Raw genomic sequence first — 18,640 nt, 5'->3', positions numbered from 1 at the left:
ACCACCACGAAGTCAATTACCACTAGGTTCCTCAAAGGCATTTTTTAAGTATCAGGCTTAGACGACGGCCGATCGCAAGGTTTGCAAACGGTCTGCAGATGATGGCGAGTCGAAGTCGTTAAAGCACGAGACCTGCGACATACTTGTATTTCCGCTAACACCACTGATCTCCACTTTCACCGGCCTTTTTGCATTTATTTCACGCTTCACCGTCAGCTACAAAAACGTTTCTTTTTAAAGACTGCGATACTAGCATTTAGTGGGCACATGCAAGCCGTTAAACACCGCAAAGGAAAGCGTGTAGCGAAACAGCTTCTGTAATACAGTACGAGAGCTGTAACTACAGATTACGTAAATGCGATATGCTCGCTCAAAGCAGATGTCACTCACTGGGCTTCAGGGCGTAGCCAGGGGGGGGGGGGTGTTGGGGTGTTTGAAACCCCCCTCCCTTGAAATTTTTCAATTTTGCACGTGTATATATACACGCACACATACATACGCACGCACGAACATAAAAAAAGGATGGTTGAGCCCCCCCCAAAAAAATTTCTGGCTACGCTTCCGCTGGCTGAATATTCTCGGTGCTGCCTGAGGCACTAATTTTATTTCAAAGCGGGTGCACAACGAGCACACTGCATACACCGTCGAGCTTTCTAGCGCAATTTGAACACACTTACCTGTAGTTTACGTCGTACGGTGCTTGACACTTCGCCGAAAGGTATCAATCGCAGTCTCTGCGAAAAACAGCTTCGTCCACGTCAGAGACATCGCATTGGACAGCTTCCGTCCTTTCGACAGCACACTCTCGCGAAGGTACACGTCCGCACACAATCACATCGCTGAAACCGCATCGGAGAATAATCGGTGGCTCGCTGCTCGCCCGCTGCGCCATAGTGCAGTGAAGTGTCCCGATCTTCACTAGTCTTGCGCGTTCCAAAGTACCTACAAACGAACGCACATCTAGCAAAAGCCGCGGTAGTGTCCGAATGACGTTCAGCATGCGTTTGAACGTGCCACGAGGTATGTGGAGGGCAAGTTGAAACATGCCGTCGTAACGCCTCGCGGCGGCTCTGTATTACTAGATGTTCTCAGCTAGCTCGCCAGGGCGGCGCAGCTTGTACATTTTAGGCGCGCCACCTGGGCAGCGCTGGCTACCCATGTATAAGACGGCTTGAAAAACAGTGTTGCGTTTACCTGGCAGTAAATAAAGAACTTGTGCTTTCTTTTGAGGGTAGAAGTACACTTTTTGTGAAAAAAAAAATATTTGTTTTGTCATTTTTTCTCAGTTTGGGCATATGGGTTAACAGAAATTCGCTTTAACTGTCTGCCCTTCAACTGTCTTCGCGCTGTTACTCTTGTGTGTCCTTTAAATGCGAAATCTATCTATCTATCTATCTATCTATCTATCTATCTATCTATCTATCTATCTATCTACTATCTATCTATCTATCTATCTATCTATCTATCTATCTATCTATCTATCTATCTCTATCTATCTATCTATCTACTGACTGGGCGCTCACCTGGTCGCCTCCTCGCCGATGTGCAGAGCCCCACAATGCAGAATTCTGTCGAGCAACTGCCCTGAAATGTCCCAACTGCCATGGATCGCATGAAGCTTCTTCAAGGGGCTGTCCATTAAAGAGAAAAGAATGGAGCGTATTGAACAGATGGTAAAGGGTGGCTCGACATACAAAGAGTCCGCTGATGTCGTCAAAAGCGACAATCACGTACCCGTTGCCGACAGAGGCCTAACAAACTGCTGCTCAATCTGGACCGTCACCGCGATCTCCTACTCCATCGGACCACCGGAATTCTCTTTGCCGACAGCTACCCCCACTGCCGCCACCGCCATCACCGCCAGCCACGAGTACTTAGGAGAGCCGAAAAGAAGCAGAGGCCATGAAAGCGGCGGCGGATTCACTTGGCCGTCATGCGTACTCACAGAAAGCCGGCACAAGATTCCAATGACGATCTCCGCAACGAAGACCGACGTTCATCGCTGTGTTGTGTCGCTGATAAGCACAATGCGCACACCCTCACCAGAATGACAACCCGTCAGTTCGAAGTGAACTGCAAGTCCTGGATACCTTGAAGCTACTGCTTGCAAGCCTTCATTAACATCATGGGTTGCAGTGTACTTTATATAAGAAAGGCGTAGTTGAATCGTACTTGTAACAGTTCGCAGTTTGAAACCTTCCGGTATGCGCGATGGACGCTGCTATGCATGCGAGCGTATTAGTTTCCCTGTCTTTACCACCTCCTGGCGGTGTTACCCCCAGGAGGTGGTGGTAACAACTTTTTTTAGGAACTCCGACAAATTCATGGTCTGGGCCTAGGCACTCCCGAGGAGGACCGGAGACCCTGTCTCCTCGCCGCACGGGCTTGGTGGATGGCCCACAGTTTACCCTGGAGGTTTGACCTGAGCAGTGCGGCCGTTTACCGCGCCGCAGCTTCACCTGGGGAGATTGCATTTTCTTCTCTATAACCGCACATTCCCCGAGAATGTGCCTAAGAGATGCGCGAGTACAGCCGCATATTTGCAGTTGTCATCTGAAGAGATGTCTGGGTATATGCTCCTAAGATGAAAGGGATTGAGGAAGGTGTGGGTTGGCCCCTGTCGAGTTTGGGGCTTGGGGGGGGGGGGTCGTTTTTACAGGGGTCGGAACGTGAGACCGCTCTCTATTGAGGTTGGGTACGGGGTGTGGGCGGACGTATGAGCCGGAAACCATATAATGCTGCGTCCTTCTTCCGTCTCTTCAGAGATGATACAGTTCGCGTTGGCTTTGAGGATAGCCGCGGCCTCAGGCGAAATTCTGCCTTGTGCATAATTTTGCACCGCCGCCTGCGAGTAGCTTGGTACATACGCGTATCTGCAACCGGGGCAAACGATGGCTAGGGCGATAGCCACTGCTTCCGCTATGTCAGGGTCTTTGCCGCGTACACTACACGAGCTGACGAATTGTTTATCAGTCTTGCGGACTGTCGCTGCGAAGACTCGTCGATCCGCGTATTCTGCTGCGTCTACAAAACGCGCTTCCTTGTCCCTACCGAAGGTTTGTAGTATATACCGGCTCTACTGTCTCTTGACCCTGATTGAGTTCGGGATGCATGTTCTTAGGTGCGTTAGCCACCTGGAGCTTTTCTCTGATAGAGCTGGGGAGGGATATCTTGTCGCCGTGCTCCTTTTGATAGGCTGTTCCCAGTTTGTCTAGGACGTTCCTGCCCGTTCGTGTCCTGGTTAGTCTCTAGAGTTGCGAGATTTATTGTGCCTTTAATTACTCTTCGAGCTTATTGTGGATACCCAGCCGTAGTAAAAGTTCCGTGCTCGTGCTATCTGGAAGGTCAACACTTCTTGCGCAAATTTTTCAGACAACGGACGAGACAGACACGGACGGGCGCAAACTTCCAACTGATTTTTATTCAACAAGTGACATATATATATATGTACACAATATGACTATAACAAAAGAAAAACCAATGGCACAGGTGTGCAGTGTGTCAGCGCGCATCAGCTACTCCCTCCCCAAATGTAGTGTTCCTTCCAAGAAGGCCATTTCCTTCTGTGTCAACGACACTGACGTCATGCTCACGCAGTTGCTGCCCTCCCGTTGCATTTTTGCTGCCTCCACGCAGGATCCGTTGTCTGAGAAAATTTTGCGCAAGAAGTGTTGATCATGGAGTACCAACTAGCTCGAACCCACACCTTGTTAAGTTATATCTGGAAGGCCCTGCGCCATCTGTGTGTTCTTCTAATTAGAATGTTAAGCTTGTTCTTTTAAGCAGTGTAACAGTTGTGGTAGGCGGTCTCGTAGGTTACGTGACTAATGACGAGGGAGTCTATGAGTCTGACGACACTGGCCTCCTCATACCCCGATGTCTCTTGGTGATTCTTCTGATGAGCCTCATCGTGTCGTCACTTTAGTTTCCAGATTCCTGATCGTTGCTCCGTTGGCGCCATTAGATTCCATTATGAGTCCGAGCACCTCAATCTGCTTGACCCTGGGCATTTCTTGTCCCTCTTTGGTGCGTACGCAAATTTCTTCGTACTCAGCATGCCGGATTTAACACTTGGGGGTCTTAAGCATCGGGCAGCAGAGGAGATTGGATTGGAAAATATTTATGTCCTTCAGCACGAGCTTAGCGCGTGGCGGGCCTCTCCCACGCAGGGACCGCCAGAGAATACCTGGCGGCCTCTTCATGGGCCTCGTGGACAGCCCATTGCTGGTCGGCGAGAAGCGAGCTTCTGAGGGCGTCTCCCACTGTCTGAGGTAGAGCCGGGATGAGCGTTTCTACATCCAGAGCACGTGTGTGAGTGTCGCCATGTATCCGCACGTGGGGCACGTGTCGCCGGGGTACGCGTCGGGATAGAAAACGTATCTTGGCGAGAAGTTCCCATTTTTCGGCAAGTAGAGAAAACTGGTTCCTACGAGGACTGTTCCACTACCTCAACCCGCGGCCTGTAGACGCTGCCAGATTTCTCCGTCGCTTCCCTCGCATACCCAAATCGTAATGTCGTCTGCGTTTATGGCGTGATGCACTCCCTCTATGGGAGTTTAGGCGTTCGGGGAGGCCGATCATAATGAGATTAAAGAGCATCGGCGAGATGACGGAGCCCGTGGGGTGCCGACGTGGCCCATGCCTTCGGGTGCTGTCTTCAGATGCGAGTTTGCCCAGCGTTAACACGACTCTCCTGTTTGCGAGAAAATCCTGAACGTAGTTGTACGCTCGGTTGTGCTAGATTTATGGCGGCTATGTTGCGTAGAATGGCTGCGTGGGCTGCGCTGTTTGAAGACTTTCTTGAGGTCTAATCCTAGAAGAGCCTCATACTCCTCGTCTTGTTGTCAAGTATCCCGTGTTTGATTTTCGACACTGCATCCTGCGTGGAGAGATGAGCTCGAAACCCGAGCATGCTGTCCGGATACACTGCGATCTCGTCCAAGTGTGCGTTGATACGACTGAGGAAGGCGTGTTCCATCAACTTTCCGACGCCCGACGTAAGGGATATGGGGCGAAGGTCGGCAAGATTTGGGGGTTTTGCGGTCTTGAAGATGAGCACCATTTTCGCTCTTTTCCATTGGTCAGGTATGGATACTCGGGTCCAGCATTCGTTGATGTACTTGGTCAGTTCGGTGACGGTATCGTTGTCTAAGTTACGAAGGGCTTATTGGTTATGCCGTCCGGTCCCGGGGCCGATTTGCTGCTGAGCTTTTGCAGAGCGGCCCAGATTTCCGCCTCGTCAAAGTCTCTATCCAGAGAGGGTTCAGTTTTCCCATGTATTCCGCGTGTGGAATGACCTGGTTCTGAGAAGCGTACCTGTCGCAGAGCTCGGAGAGGATTTCTTCTTCGTCTTGATGTGCTTGTGTGTGGTGTTTGTGTGTGTGTGTGTGTGTGTGTGTGGTGTGTTTGGTGTTGTGTGTGTGTGTGTGTGTGTGTGTGTTGTGTGTGTGTGGGTGTGTGTGTTGTGTGTGTGTGGTGTGGTGTGTGTGTGTGTGTTGGGGTGTGTGTGTGTGTGTGTGTGTGTGTGTGTGTGTGTGGTGTGTGTGTGTGTGTGTGGTGTGTGTGTGTGTGTGTGTGTGTGGTGTGTGTGTGTGTGTGTGTGTTTGTGTGTGTGTGTGTGTGTGTGGTGTGTGTGTGTGTGGGTGTGTGGTGTGTGTGTGTGGTGTATTATCCTGCGCACGGTTTTTCTATATGTTACCGTGGTCTTGGTCGGGTCTAGCAGACGTCGGAGCAGACGCCACGTGTGACCGTGCCAATCCGTCCGTCCATCGTGTTGCAGATCTCGTCCATTGCTGTTTACTAAGACTTCTGCGATGTTGTTGAATTTGTTTGTTGAGTAACGCAACGCGTTTACGCAACTTCCTGTTTGTCTTTGTTTCTGCCACCTGGGCTGTAATGATCGTTTGGCCTCCCACATGTGCAACAGGCGGCCGTCTATCCTATTTCTCTATTCATTTTCTCCCCTCTCCCCTCCTCCGTGTAGGGTAGCAAATCGGTTGCCACCCTGCTTCCGTGCGTTTCCTTTGCTCTTCTCTCTATGTCTCTCTGTACATACGAAATTGGCATAGTAGGGCATCAGTGTATGACGAAACGATTCACTGGTCATGACACGATAATGCAAACGCCTATCGCGTACGTCATGAAGCCTTTTCCCTCAGTCACACGTGCGCATACCCGCACACCGCAGTTCATGTTGCGGGTAAGCGTCACAGGTGACTCACAGGCTCAATCAAAACAGCAAGCGAGCATACACATTGAAATTTCGGCACATCCCACGTATTGCGAGAATAGATATCATGATCACTCACCTAGTACAACAGCTGTGGTGTAACGTCAGCTGTGGTTGTAGCGTTTACTATCCATCTTACAACAATTCGTAATTAGCTATCTTGATAAATAATTATTGTCAAAATATACATAAACAAAAATATTTCAGCAGCGGCCATACATCAGAACACGGTGATGCACAACTTCGACGTAGGCCGCATCACACTTCGCGGGCCGCAAGACACCGAGCACACACAGACAAGCCCGAAGCGGCGACATCTGAGTTGCGCATATCATCAAACTAAGACATTGCGCTCGCCACCATATACTTGAACCTGAGCGCAAAGGAGTCCATCTAGTGGTTCTTATCAACGTACCTCGTCGACTACGCAAAAAACGGGGGTGAATGCTTCCTACATTAACTCTGCCGACAGGATCATGCCCCTCATCATTGTCGTGACATCAACATCGATTTATCAAAATCCACAACGCCTGGTTCTTACACTACATAGAGACGTTTTCTGTGTCAGCGCATCACAAGACCTCGTTCCCACGTCCAGGACAGGACAGATAATTTCTTCGTATGAGGCATCCATGGTTTCCAAGCGGTACTATACCTCATATTTCACTACACATAGACGCCCGTCACCGCGATCACGACGGATACAAAACAAGTCATGTCCAGCTGCTGGTATCACGGTGATGGTGACATTGCTCAAGAACTGTCAAGAACCCCTTGCACACCTACACGCGGGGTTCATGAGCGTGTGGCGTTTTCGTCATAACTGGGCAATATAAGCCCACATGTGTGTGCTTCTGGTGTCGGTAATACCCATGCTGCTGTTCACATCTTACGCAAGAGTAAACAATTGGTTATATAACACATGACTCTTCGACATATTTGTAAACAACTCGTTATATAACTGTAAACACCTGGTTATATAACACATGCCCCTTCGACATATTTGTGCGAATAAGATTCGTACATATTGTCACTGTGTCGTGACGTCGACGAAGACAGCAGTCAGCACGTCCGATATGAAACTGTTTATTTGGCCGAACTTGTGTGCCGGGAAACTGAAACTCAAACTACAGCATACACTGATAGCGTCGAACAGAGCGTCGACCGTCGATCAACTGACCAGCGGCTAAGTGCGTCGGCTTTTATACCGCTATCGAACTTTCCGCGATATCGCTGGTGGCGGCGTTATCTCTCGATAAGCTGGAACATTCGCGTGCGGCGCGAAATCTTAACAAAACGATCTACTACAATCGAGAAGCTTCTCGAACACTACTTCACGGACAGCCTCGAGCGTTGATAACCGTCCTTGCTGGTCAAACCCAAAAAACATAACATGAAACAAGAATGGGCGTGGCAATATCTTTAGCGTCACTTAGTAACGTTTCGCTCAATAGTATAGAAATTGCTCCACAGTTACCTTCCAGCTGCATGCTTCGCATGACATCGATGCCGAAATTTTTTATCCCGCTTGTACAGTTATTTGAGTTTCAAATGACTTGATAAGGTAAGCCAAACAAACGAAGTTGGTGCGCTTTCCCTGCCCAGGTTTTACGGCGAACGCCAGTTAGACGCCGTAGTAGCTTAGCGGATACGATATAGCGCTGCTATGCTCGAGGACCCGGGGTCACAATCACGTGGTGGTTTTGAGGCTGAATACCCCAGAATTGTAAACAGCCTAATTTTATTTATAGTTTCAAGAAGGGTAATTGTTGAAAGGACTCGTTTCTTTGTTAGACACAACCACATGAATCAAACAGAAATTCAAGCCCAGGAAAGCATGTTTTTTAAGTGCTATGTAGTAATTATGTAGTAACTGCAATGGACAGTCGATTGAAATATCCAACCGAAATTAATTAAAGTGGGCGAAAAAACACCCTTTCCGTCGGTAGGAACCGAACGCACAACTTCCTTGGCTTGAATGTATGTTGGATTCATCTGGTTACTTATGATCTCAGGCATTTTTAGAGTGCAGCTCTTAGGCGCCCCTTCCTGCGTTGAGCGGCGTCGTCGTTGCTGGCGTAACCGATAGACATGAAAATGTAACCGATAGCTACGAAACAATTACATGAGGGAAAATACCCAGGATCAAAAGGGATTTAAACTCGGGCCCTCTGCGTGGCAGTTCTGCCACAGAGCCACGCTGGTGCTTCAAAATCATTTGCAAAAAGACCCTATACAGGCGTCATGTCTTGCAAGGAATCGCGTTAACCTATGTAATATAGCGTGGCAGAAGAGTAAAATAAGAACCGTCATCACACAATCCTAATTCGGCAACGAGCATGTGATTTAATGCTTCCCACCCACCGCAAAGTGCTCAGCCATAATTCTTCATCGCCATCAGCCACATGCAGCACCAACAAAGTGCACATAATACCTTACAGATGTGTAGCGGGTACCTCGCTTATCCGCAGAAAGACGAATAATGGCGTAGTGGGTGCTCTCTACTTCACAAAATTATGATTTATGGCGTAGTCGATACCATGCGGAAAGACAAAACTTCAAACAGTTGGCCTTGCCCCAACACGAAACTGCACTCAGAATTCGCATTTGGCAATGTTGCAATCGTGGGTGAATTTTTTTTTTTCGGTTGCCTTTTAACCAGACGTGGGCTCTATTTCTCATCATTACCTCCTATATACTTTAAGGTATATATAGAAGAATCTATGCTCTCATGTACGCCTATGGCAACACCTCAAATTACAGCATATAGCCAACGGCTCGACTCGTAGTCGGCATCAAACGACCCGCAGCCGTAAAAACTAGGCTTGGCGTGTTCGTTGAGTAACGGGGCCGGAGTGCGCAACGCGTCAGCGCCCCCACGAGATGCTGTTCACCCCGTGCAGCACCGTTGCTGGCCATCGTGCTCTGCAGTGTTGCAACGCTTGCCGTGCTTGCGCTCCCGGTCCCGAGGGGATTAATTTCCACATCAGCTTTCGGGCCGAAAAGCTTGGCCGTCGCGTGTTTGGTCAAGCGAGACGCGAGAGGTAAACCAACGCAGCCAGACCGTGTTGTGGTGCGTACAGAGAGAGATCCCTTGTCCTGACGTGGTGTGGGTTCGTGTCACATTAATCCACGCGGCTTCGCAATAGACAGACCACGGAGAGAGACTCGTTCGACCCGCCGCTTCGTGTTACCTCTGAGCCCTCGACGAGGCCTTCGCACTTTCATCCGAGTCCATGCGCTACGACGAAGTCAGTGGTGCACACTACAGCTTCGCGAAACCTGCACGTACAGAGCTGACACCCGTGACCCACATCTTCTGTAGCTTTATTTTTTTTTTCTTTTCGGCGCTTAGGCCTTGCTATGTGTTTTACAACAGAGTAAGGCAGGACAAAGACGAAAGACACGTAGTTGGCGACAAAGTGCTTTGCCGTCCACTTTGTGCCGTTCGTCTTCGCGCTTATGTGCTCTGCGGTACATATACGTGCAAAAACGTAGTTACAAATAACACTGTGTTCTAAAGGGGAATCAGAGCAGTGCATTTCATGAACAGTGGATACCAGTCCGGCTGGAACTGTAGCTGTTGATAAAAGTCTTGTAGCTGTATAGCCATTTGTATGAAACTGCTTTTGAAGAAAACACTATATGAATGACATGAGTGGGAGGAGTCTCCTTAACGCATGTAATATTGTGTGGCAAAAGCGTAGAATCGCACCAGGAGTCAAAACATGCGTATTGCTCAACGAGTAGGTGTTTTAAAGGACCACCCATTACACAGCACTCAGACATATCGAAACATCATCAGCTGCAAAAGCATCAACAAAGTGACCAGCTGAGTAGGTTCGCGTGTTGCGTTTACGGACGCGTAGTGGGGCCTTCGCTGATTCGCAAAAGTTAGAATTATGGGGTAGGGGAAACTTAACAACTGTACTTGCAGTAGGCATTCTAGGATAGTTTGAAACTGCCAATGTTGCGTGCGCAGTCATTCGTTTCCTTACGGCACGGTTGAGGCATGCACCGAGAACCGAAGAACCGTCTGCTTGTGCGCCCACTTTGGTTTTGAGCACAAACGTGCCGGTGTTTCATTTTGTACTAACTTCCTTCCCTTTCTTTTCACGCTACCCTCCTCGCCCAATGTGGCTTTAAATATGACGCAATAAATTATTACGCTTTTCTTCCCTCGGCATAAGCTGGCGTCTTCTGTCGGTCAGCCGCCATTACTGATACAACGTCAATGAGAATATAGATTGTCCTCTAACCTCCTTTCTTTTCTGAACTTAGATGCAGTCAGCGCCTTGGGCAGGAAAGACTCAATTTCAGCCCGTCTACATTTGCACGAACGGGCCGCTCTAGTGTTTTCGCTGCAGTACTTCGCCGGCGTTGACCTTGGCGGATACTGAAGGTCAGATTCATCCATGAAGGCGCCTTCTGGGTTGGTACCGGGAGGAGTGGGAGACTACCGAGAGGACGGAGCGGGGCTACCGCTCTATAATGTATTAAATTGATTTTTCTCTGCCCGATCCTGCCTGAAAACAAGGTATTGTTAACCACTTTCAGCACCCAACCTTTCGCTTGGCCTAAAAATCTCGGCGGCAAAAGTTTTGTTCAGTATCCTTGTAAAAGGAAAAGAGGCTTTCAGCTTGTCCGCATACTTTTCACCTTACCGTGTTACCGGAATAGCTGATGAAATCTGCGCATGCGCGCACCTTTACTGAAGGTATACATGCTTTCACGGAACGTAAACCAGTCGGGGGATACACTTTACGTTTACCGCCATATCTCGTGAATTCTCTCCGTTCGTGGCTACTCGTGATATACGCTTTACGGAGGCTCCACCACCGAGCCAACATAAGCCGAATTTCGAGGGCCAATTCATACGACCACGTTGTCTGAGTCGGATTACCGAAGCTAGAGTCACCTATAGAACACCGATGTCGTAAACGTCAGAAGCGTAAAGCTCCCAAGCGGTTGGATAGGTACTGCCAACTAGCGGGACCGAGATGAACCAAGGAAGCGCAAGATTGTTATTGACAATCTGGTGTAAAAAACAGTTCTCGTGTAAATTCCTTGTAGCGGTGTAATTACAAATTAGTTGCCCTTTTCACCTTTTTACCCTAAAAAAAACTAGGCGAAAACACACTTGTCTATGAATGTGGTTATACGAAACTCCACAAAGTCTGATACCATCGTCCGGCAACCCGGTATTCCTACACGCCTTTGCGTATAGCGGAATACCGTAGACGCTAAAGACCTCTATTACGATTTTGCCACCGCGATGATTGAATCTTATATAAATTAAATATAGTTTAAATGTAGTTGTCATCATTATTCAGTGGTTTGCGTAAGCGTACACGTTGGCATAGGTATGGGGAGAGCTAAAACTTTCCTAGACCTTCCCTCTGGTAACATGGTAAACGTAATCCGGTGCTTTTGGTAACACGGTAACGTTAAAGAGTATATGTAAAAGCTAAAAACCTCTAAAGGAAGAAAATTTTATTCGTTCACGAAGCAAGAGACTTTAAGCTAGTAGGCCAAACTGCCGTCAGCTTCTATTATTGCTGGTAGACATTGTTTCGGGAAGCTTTCTTAGTTTTCGCATTTCTTTTCTCATTATTTCACTTACGCCTCTGTCTATGCACGTGCCAATTAATAGCAGCTCACGTTCACACATTCCAAGAAAAATTGCACTTTCTTCTTCTAGAACTCTAGTCTCACTTGGATCAGGGCTTGCGGTGAGGCTGGTTAGAATGTCATGCGTTTAATTATAGTACAACGCCGCGAAGCTGAAACAGACACAGAAGTGTGAAAGAAACGCGGACGTTGAGACGTGTGCCTGTTTTCCTATTTCTCGTACCTGCGTCACTTTTGCATCGCCCTGGCATAGTTCCGACTCTCTTGGAAACACCCGGTACGCACTGCTGTAGTCAACAGCTGCGCAGGGGGATCGATGTAAAGCGTGGCAGTCCTGTGTTTTAGGACGCGAAATTATGCGGGCGCGTCACATCTGCGATGTGCGAAAACAACATTGTGGATATTAGAACGCACCCGACGCGAAACCGCGTAGGAGAAGGCTCTAAGACCCTTGCTTTCAAAGGGAAAAACACAGACGTGTCGCGCCTATGGTCGACATGGACATTCTTTCTTATTTTTCACAGTGGGGACAGTTTTTAATGGGCTTCGGTAAGCCTGCCCTGTCGATATGTTGAAAACATCCACAATACTTTCAGCCGTGCCAAGGTGCGGGTGAAAATTGCGCGGGTACGTAAAATGGGCATTTATGCTGAGCACGTTGCTTGCGAAACAAGTACTGCACGAAATTCCAGTTTGCGCGTAATACAGGTTACAGCTATATGCTAAAAGCGAGCGTTTATTTAAATCAGCACCCCGTAGGGCGAGTTTTGCATAATAATCTGTTTCTATAATTCCATAATATGGACGGACCTCGGTTTGTGTTAGCTGCTTAAAGTGTCCGTGGCAGCCATTTTCATGTGCTAACTGTTCGCTTGCGTACCATTGGTTGCTCTGCGATGGTCATGTGGCCAGAGCGTTTATACAGGAAGGACCCTTAGGGGCGATGCTGACGTGTGTGCTCAATTTATGCGAGAAAAGCAAAGACAGTTTTCGCCGTCGTTAGAATGATCAATGCTATTTTTTTTATACAGGCGCGACTACCAGCCAACAGAAAGGTGCAGCTTGTGCTTTCTCGGACCGGCACCGTCATGACGTCTCGGCACTCGTCTTGTGGTTTTTGTGTCTTTCGTCCCGTCCTTCGTGCTGTTATATGTTGCAAATGCTTTTGTAAGTTGGTCTCCTTAGCGGCGTCGATAGAAGACGATAGACACACGTGCAGCGTTTGTGCCCTAGACATAAGCCTCCCCAGCTGCTGCGCGAGGTGACTGTGAATAACCGGTTCGTTAACTTCACAAAGTTCGAAGGTGGTCCTCTGAGGTGGCCCACCTGGGCGCGGAGTTTCCGGAGCATCTTTTGTGTGTGTGGGTGTATGTGCTGACCGTGGCAAAAATCGACTACAGCTACCCTGGACGTCTTTGGAGTCAGACGGTCCCCCTGCATCTGGAAACTATATACCTTAAATCTCACTGCAAGAACGATGACAATTAGAAAAAAGTACACATGCACTGGTGTCTTGCTGAGCTGACACAATCGCTGCGCACTAACCCAACTTAATTAGCGGGTTTGTCGGGCGTTGAAGAGCTAACGTTTAAAGTGAGTCTTTAAGAGTCAAAGGCCACAAGCAGCTTCATTTGCTACCTGTAGTCTCTGATTTTGCCTACCTGACTTGACTGCAAGCATGTGGTTTTGGTAGCTAGGAAGAAGTTTTAGTGTTGGTGCATATTGGTGCTGTTTGCGTAGTTTCCTGATTTATGACAGGTTAGTTATCTTTATGCTAACAGCAAGCCAAGACATTGTTAATTTATTTTGTAACACCTGCCATTCGTGCAGACAAATGTCTTTTCCTGACATGCTCTATCTCTGTTCGGTTTCTCTTCGTCGGTGTCGGTAAGCTACTGCGTTTTTTCACGTGTGCTGCGTGAAATATTTATAAGGTAATATAACACACACTAGTCGAGAAGTTTGACCAGTGCTACAGGAACTGAGAATCACTCTTCACAAAACCACCGACGCTTCTTACTGACGAGACTAATCATTTTATTATCGCAAGTTCAAGTTAACTATCTTTACAAAAATGAGACGCGCTGCTTACGTATTCATAATCCTATTGAATATCCACCCGCATATTTTAGTTTCACAAGAGAAAACACCTGAATACGTAGTCAAAATTCTTCAGCCTTACATTGGGAGACATGATCGCCAGGCAATAGCTACATGCAAGACCATTGGGAAACAGGGGATAAAGTCTTGCTGCATCATTTGCATTGGCCTCTAACGCTGTGGACGCTCCCAAGCAAGCATTTACTTCGTTATCTCGGCGCAAATGCCGCATATGGTATCAGGACGAACGTGATTGTACCAAGCCTTGGCCATAGAGTGTCCAGTTGCCTGATCGCGTGCCTCAGTCGTTCCAGAGCATTACACTTGGTTGATTGGTTAGTGATTGAAGGCACTGATGAAGCGAAGGCCATATTCAAGAAATACGTGGCCACACCGACCGGAAGAACCTTTCTTGCGACGTCACTCGAAACACCATCGACAAACAAATCGGAAGCTCTTTTGTTCGACCTCCAACTGCTGATGATCTGTCGATATTCACAAGAGAGTGCCACCACAAGTATCGTGGTATCCATCAAGGTTTCCTCGGTGAAAACCACCTCAGAAATTCAGTAATTTATGTAGGTTCTAATGGTGGCTACGTATCAAACAGTGTTTTATTTGTTTTAGATGCACTGCGGGTATACAATGTATCGATAAATTGGGTCTTTGAAAACGCGCAGAATACTATGATGGTGTCAAAACTCCAGCAAGGATATTTCGACATGGTAGGCGAGCTGTGGCCGATGCACGATGACTTTGGAAGATTGCTAGACATTTCTGCGGTCATTGAAGAGCAGTACGAAACGTTTTACAATCAGCGTGGAGAATTCTCCCTCACCTCTGTGGTCGGCATTCTCTTAGAGTCTCACCTTGCAATCTGCTTGCTCTTAGCTGCACTGGCTTGTGCGATACTAGTGTTGGCTATTGCTGACCAGAAGGAAATGAACGCGTGGAATTCAGGATCAGCTATACACAGCTTCTTGTTCCTCCTCGCCTCCTTCTATGCGACTTCCTCAACTGTACCTCGGAGACGGCGTTGGCCAATAACTCGCGCTATCGTGCACAGTTTGTGGCTCATCGCAATCCTTCCGTTATCCAACTACATCCGCTCTGAGCTCGTTTCGCGGCTTACCTTGCGATCCCCGGCTGATGTTGTGGACACACTTGCCGAACTTGAACTTGCCCTTGGCCAGCAGACGATTCTTCCGTGTTTTGTGAAGGGGACCATAACGTACATGAATATTCAGGCAGACCGTAGAGACGTAGGCCTTTACGCAAAGCTGAACTTCATGCTGAATGCGAGAAAAGACAGAAAGTCGTTGCAAAAGAAAAACATGCAAGAGTGCTTATCGTGCGCTCGCAAGCATGACCACGTTTGCTTGATGCCCGGGGTTGCGGAGTGTGTGTTGCAAGTAATATTTCCAGGCCTTCTCGAATCTCAAGATAAGCTACACAGAGTATTTCTAGCCATACCGGTACGCAAGAATTTCCCGCTTAAAGACGCCCTCCGTAATTTCGTGAGAAGAATGGTGGAAACGTCCCTTATAAAGGACAAGCGCGGCTGTACTCCTTTGCCACTCTCAGCTGAGCTACACGACGAAGATACTGAATCGCTTCACATTGGTGAGCTCTACAGATTTTTCGCACTGTTCGCGATGTTGCTAGGTTGCTGCAGTGTCGTTTTCTTACTGGAAGTGTTCGTTGCGAACTGGAAAGTCTGCCCTAACTTAATGTTCGCGTCACGTGTTGCCATGCAGCGCTTTGGCATGCGCTACTGACGTTCATCCAGCAACGCAACCGAGTAACGCAATCGGCACATGTGCCAGCGATTGTTTTTGGAGTAAGCTTGTTTATATCTGGTTGTACAACTTGCTTACTTGAAATGCACGTGTAATACGACTTGGTGTATACATTCTCTATGGTATGTAGCACACTGTGTGAACTTGATAAAAGGAAAGCCAATGAAGCTATAGGTTATGGTAATTGTGCTGTTTTAAGTGTATTGTAATAATAGTGATATAGATGTGAAGAAAGTAAAGTGGACTAAAAGACAACTTGCCGCTGGCAGGGACCGAACCTAGGGTCCGAATGTCGTAGGTTTGGCTTCTTTGGCTTCATTATCTGCTGGTTTTCAATAAAATTGTGTGAACTTGAATTTTACCTCACCTATGCTGTTCCCACCTTGCAGTATAAGTTCCTTATCTTTCACTGGTGTTGATCTTTCAGAAACGCCCCACCGCTGTGCCTGCCTGTGTCTGCCTCGTTTGATGTTTTGTATGTTTGTTTCTTCGTTTGACATAGCCTATCATTACCGTATACGAGGGACACATTCACGCGAACCGTACACTCGTTTCCTAAGAAAGAATGTGGTGCGCTTAGTAGCTGTGCACAACATTTCACTTAGTCATGTGAACTAATTTTTCTTACCTGATGCTTGAATATTGAAGAGATTTAGTTGAGCGTCTGCAACTGGTTTACGTCCGCAGGCTGCCATGGGAAATGGCTGGCAGGCTGCGTCCACAGAGCTGCCGCGGAAGCACAACTAAATCTGTCTATTAGTGATTCATATGCCGTTGGATTGTTGTCACGAAATACCCCGACATCGGAGCGACGTCGACGGCAAAACGGTGGCATAAACGCGCCAGCACGCGCACGGCAGTAATAACCTTTGGCACCTCAATGCACGGAAGATAGAGCTAATCGAAGCAGGCGAAAAGCTTCGTTTGCGGGGCGCGCAACTTAGAGCAAGGGCAGAAGAACAAGCAAAAAGCACACGGGAAGAGAGAGAAGAAACTCATGAATTTGAATGCAAGGCGCTCATTGGTCAACACGCGAAGATGTTGAAGCTCTTATACAGAGGCTCCAGCTAGAACGCGACAATGGTGATGCTGCAAAGTATATGCAGAAAGGAGTTTGAGCTCAACAAATTTCACCAGGACCTGCTTGTCGAAGAGCCACGCTTTTCGTTCATTCACAAAACTTTGTTATGAGTCCTGAAGCCCGGTCTTTTCATACCGAGGCTTAAACAAGATGGTGATTGGCAGTAGTCTTGATACTCAATCCAGATGTCTAGGATTACGGAGTGCTGTGAAGTGCGAAGCGCAACCGATTGATCAAGAGGTCGCAACCGATTGCTCCCTGCATGCAGAAACTAACCAGACCATTATGTGTCCGCCGATGCTCATCAGTGAGCAACAGCACGTCTCTTGATGCCTGTTTTTCTCGAGAAAGAAAGTACTGAAACTTTAGTTCCTAATGGCATTGACCACTCCAGCGAGACAGATAAATTTCAGGCTGTCATAGACACAAGCATTGTTCACGAACTCAAGTGAAAACACTCTGAGTGTTCAGATAATGATAATAGCTTCATCCTCTGAGCAGATGGCACGCTCATAAATTGAGAATCGCGCCAAAATTCCTTCATGCTGGCTTGAAGGCCAGCTCGACAGAAGGGCTTTCCGTAAGTCTATCTCTTATGATGTCGAGCGTTGCAAGGCAAACGATCAAAGACATTGCATTACAATATGTTAAAAGAAAGCAATGTTGTTCGATGGGCGCGGTGTATCATGGTGGAAAACAAGATGAAAGAAATAAACATAAGTCCAAAATCAGAAAACGCACAAAGGCGTCCCCGCATTTACGGTGTTATAGCATCACAGCACAGGTGAAAACCATAGAGGTTCTCACTGTAGACCGTACTTGATGTCAGTGTGTTCAGGACCCACAAAAAAGGGGTGAAATTCTGCTCGGCCAAATTTTGGGATCCGTGCATGAAGCTACTCCGGCATCAGTACAGCAATGTAATTATTTATGTTGTTACTTTATGCCACTAGCTACATGCCACCAAAAGTTTACTTCATTTGGTGCCGTGGGCCAAAAGAGAATTTTTTTTTTTAATTCGGGCATGTGAGAGGGGCAAAACGCGACAAAAAGCATTGAATTGCCTTACAGAGTGTCTTATTAAGTGGACCATTTATTTACGCTCATTATATATGATATTTTTTGTTAAGGATGGTGCGGACGTACAAGACAATATCATCTACAGTTTTCTGGGAGGAAAGCGACATGAAAAAAGCACAGAATGCTTTTCAGGAGTTTCGGAGCAGCACAGCCTCGGTTTCTGTGTGGATTCAATGCATGCAGTGCAAAGACTGCATGCATTGAAGTGAATTTTAAGTGCTTCTACTGCAAGAACTGAAAAGATAAAATTTTTTCATGCTGTCTCGTGTTGCATCACGCAGCGTCTCGTTTTGCCCCGCAGGTTGAGGCAAAATGAGACATGTGGGGCATCTTTTGTTTCTTTTTATAATAATATTTTGAACCATCACAACATGGCAATATTTATGTAGTGCATACCTTGTACCCAAAAGAAAGTTCCTGTGTTGACATTTTATGGTAACGAGTGAAATAAAAAAAAGATATTCACTATTTTCAAATTTTTATCGCGTTTTGCCCCGCCTTATACCATAAACATTCTTTGTGTAGCCACCAGCTATTATAACCACCAAGTATCATGTGACTGGTGTGACTGTGGTAACGCGCACGCCCTTTGTTTGGCTTACTGTTGACTTCGTCTTTTTTAGTGTAAGTGGTGTGTAATGAATCTCTGTGGCCCATACGCGTTTATGATGATGATAGTTTTCGGACAGGCCGCACAGCTTTCTGTGGCGCATACCCGTT

The 18,640-nt window shown here is 47.4% G+C and overlaps 1 protein-coding gene across 1 annotated transcript in view; it reads right to left on the bottom strand.

The window, feature by feature from the left end:
- LOC119391751 (mucin-5AC) overlaps positions 1–18,640 on the bottom strand; it is a 162,227-nt gene that overhangs the window by 91,702 nt on the left and 51,885 nt on the right. The window contains exons 3-4 of the mRNA XM_049415381.1: positions 15,093–15,252; positions 12,084–12,160 (exon numbers count right to left, since the gene is read on the bottom strand). Coding sequence (XP_049271338.1) covers positions 12,084–12,160; positions 15,093–15,252 — 237 coding nt within the window. The remainder of the gene's footprint in view (positions 1–12,083; positions 12,161–15,092; positions 15,253–18,640) is intronic.

The sequence above is a fragment of the Rhipicephalus sanguineus genome, chromosome 4 (genome assembly GCF_013339695.2).
Source record: "Rhipicephalus sanguineus isolate Rsan-2018 chromosome 4, BIME_Rsan_1.4, whole genome shotgun sequence".
NCBI classification, from domain to species: domain Eukaryota; kingdom Metazoa; phylum Arthropoda; class Arachnida; order Ixodida; family Ixodidae; genus Rhipicephalus; species Rhipicephalus sanguineus.
Note: the sequence above shows the minus strand (reverse complement) of the source record. Positions and strands in the feature narration are given on the sequence as shown.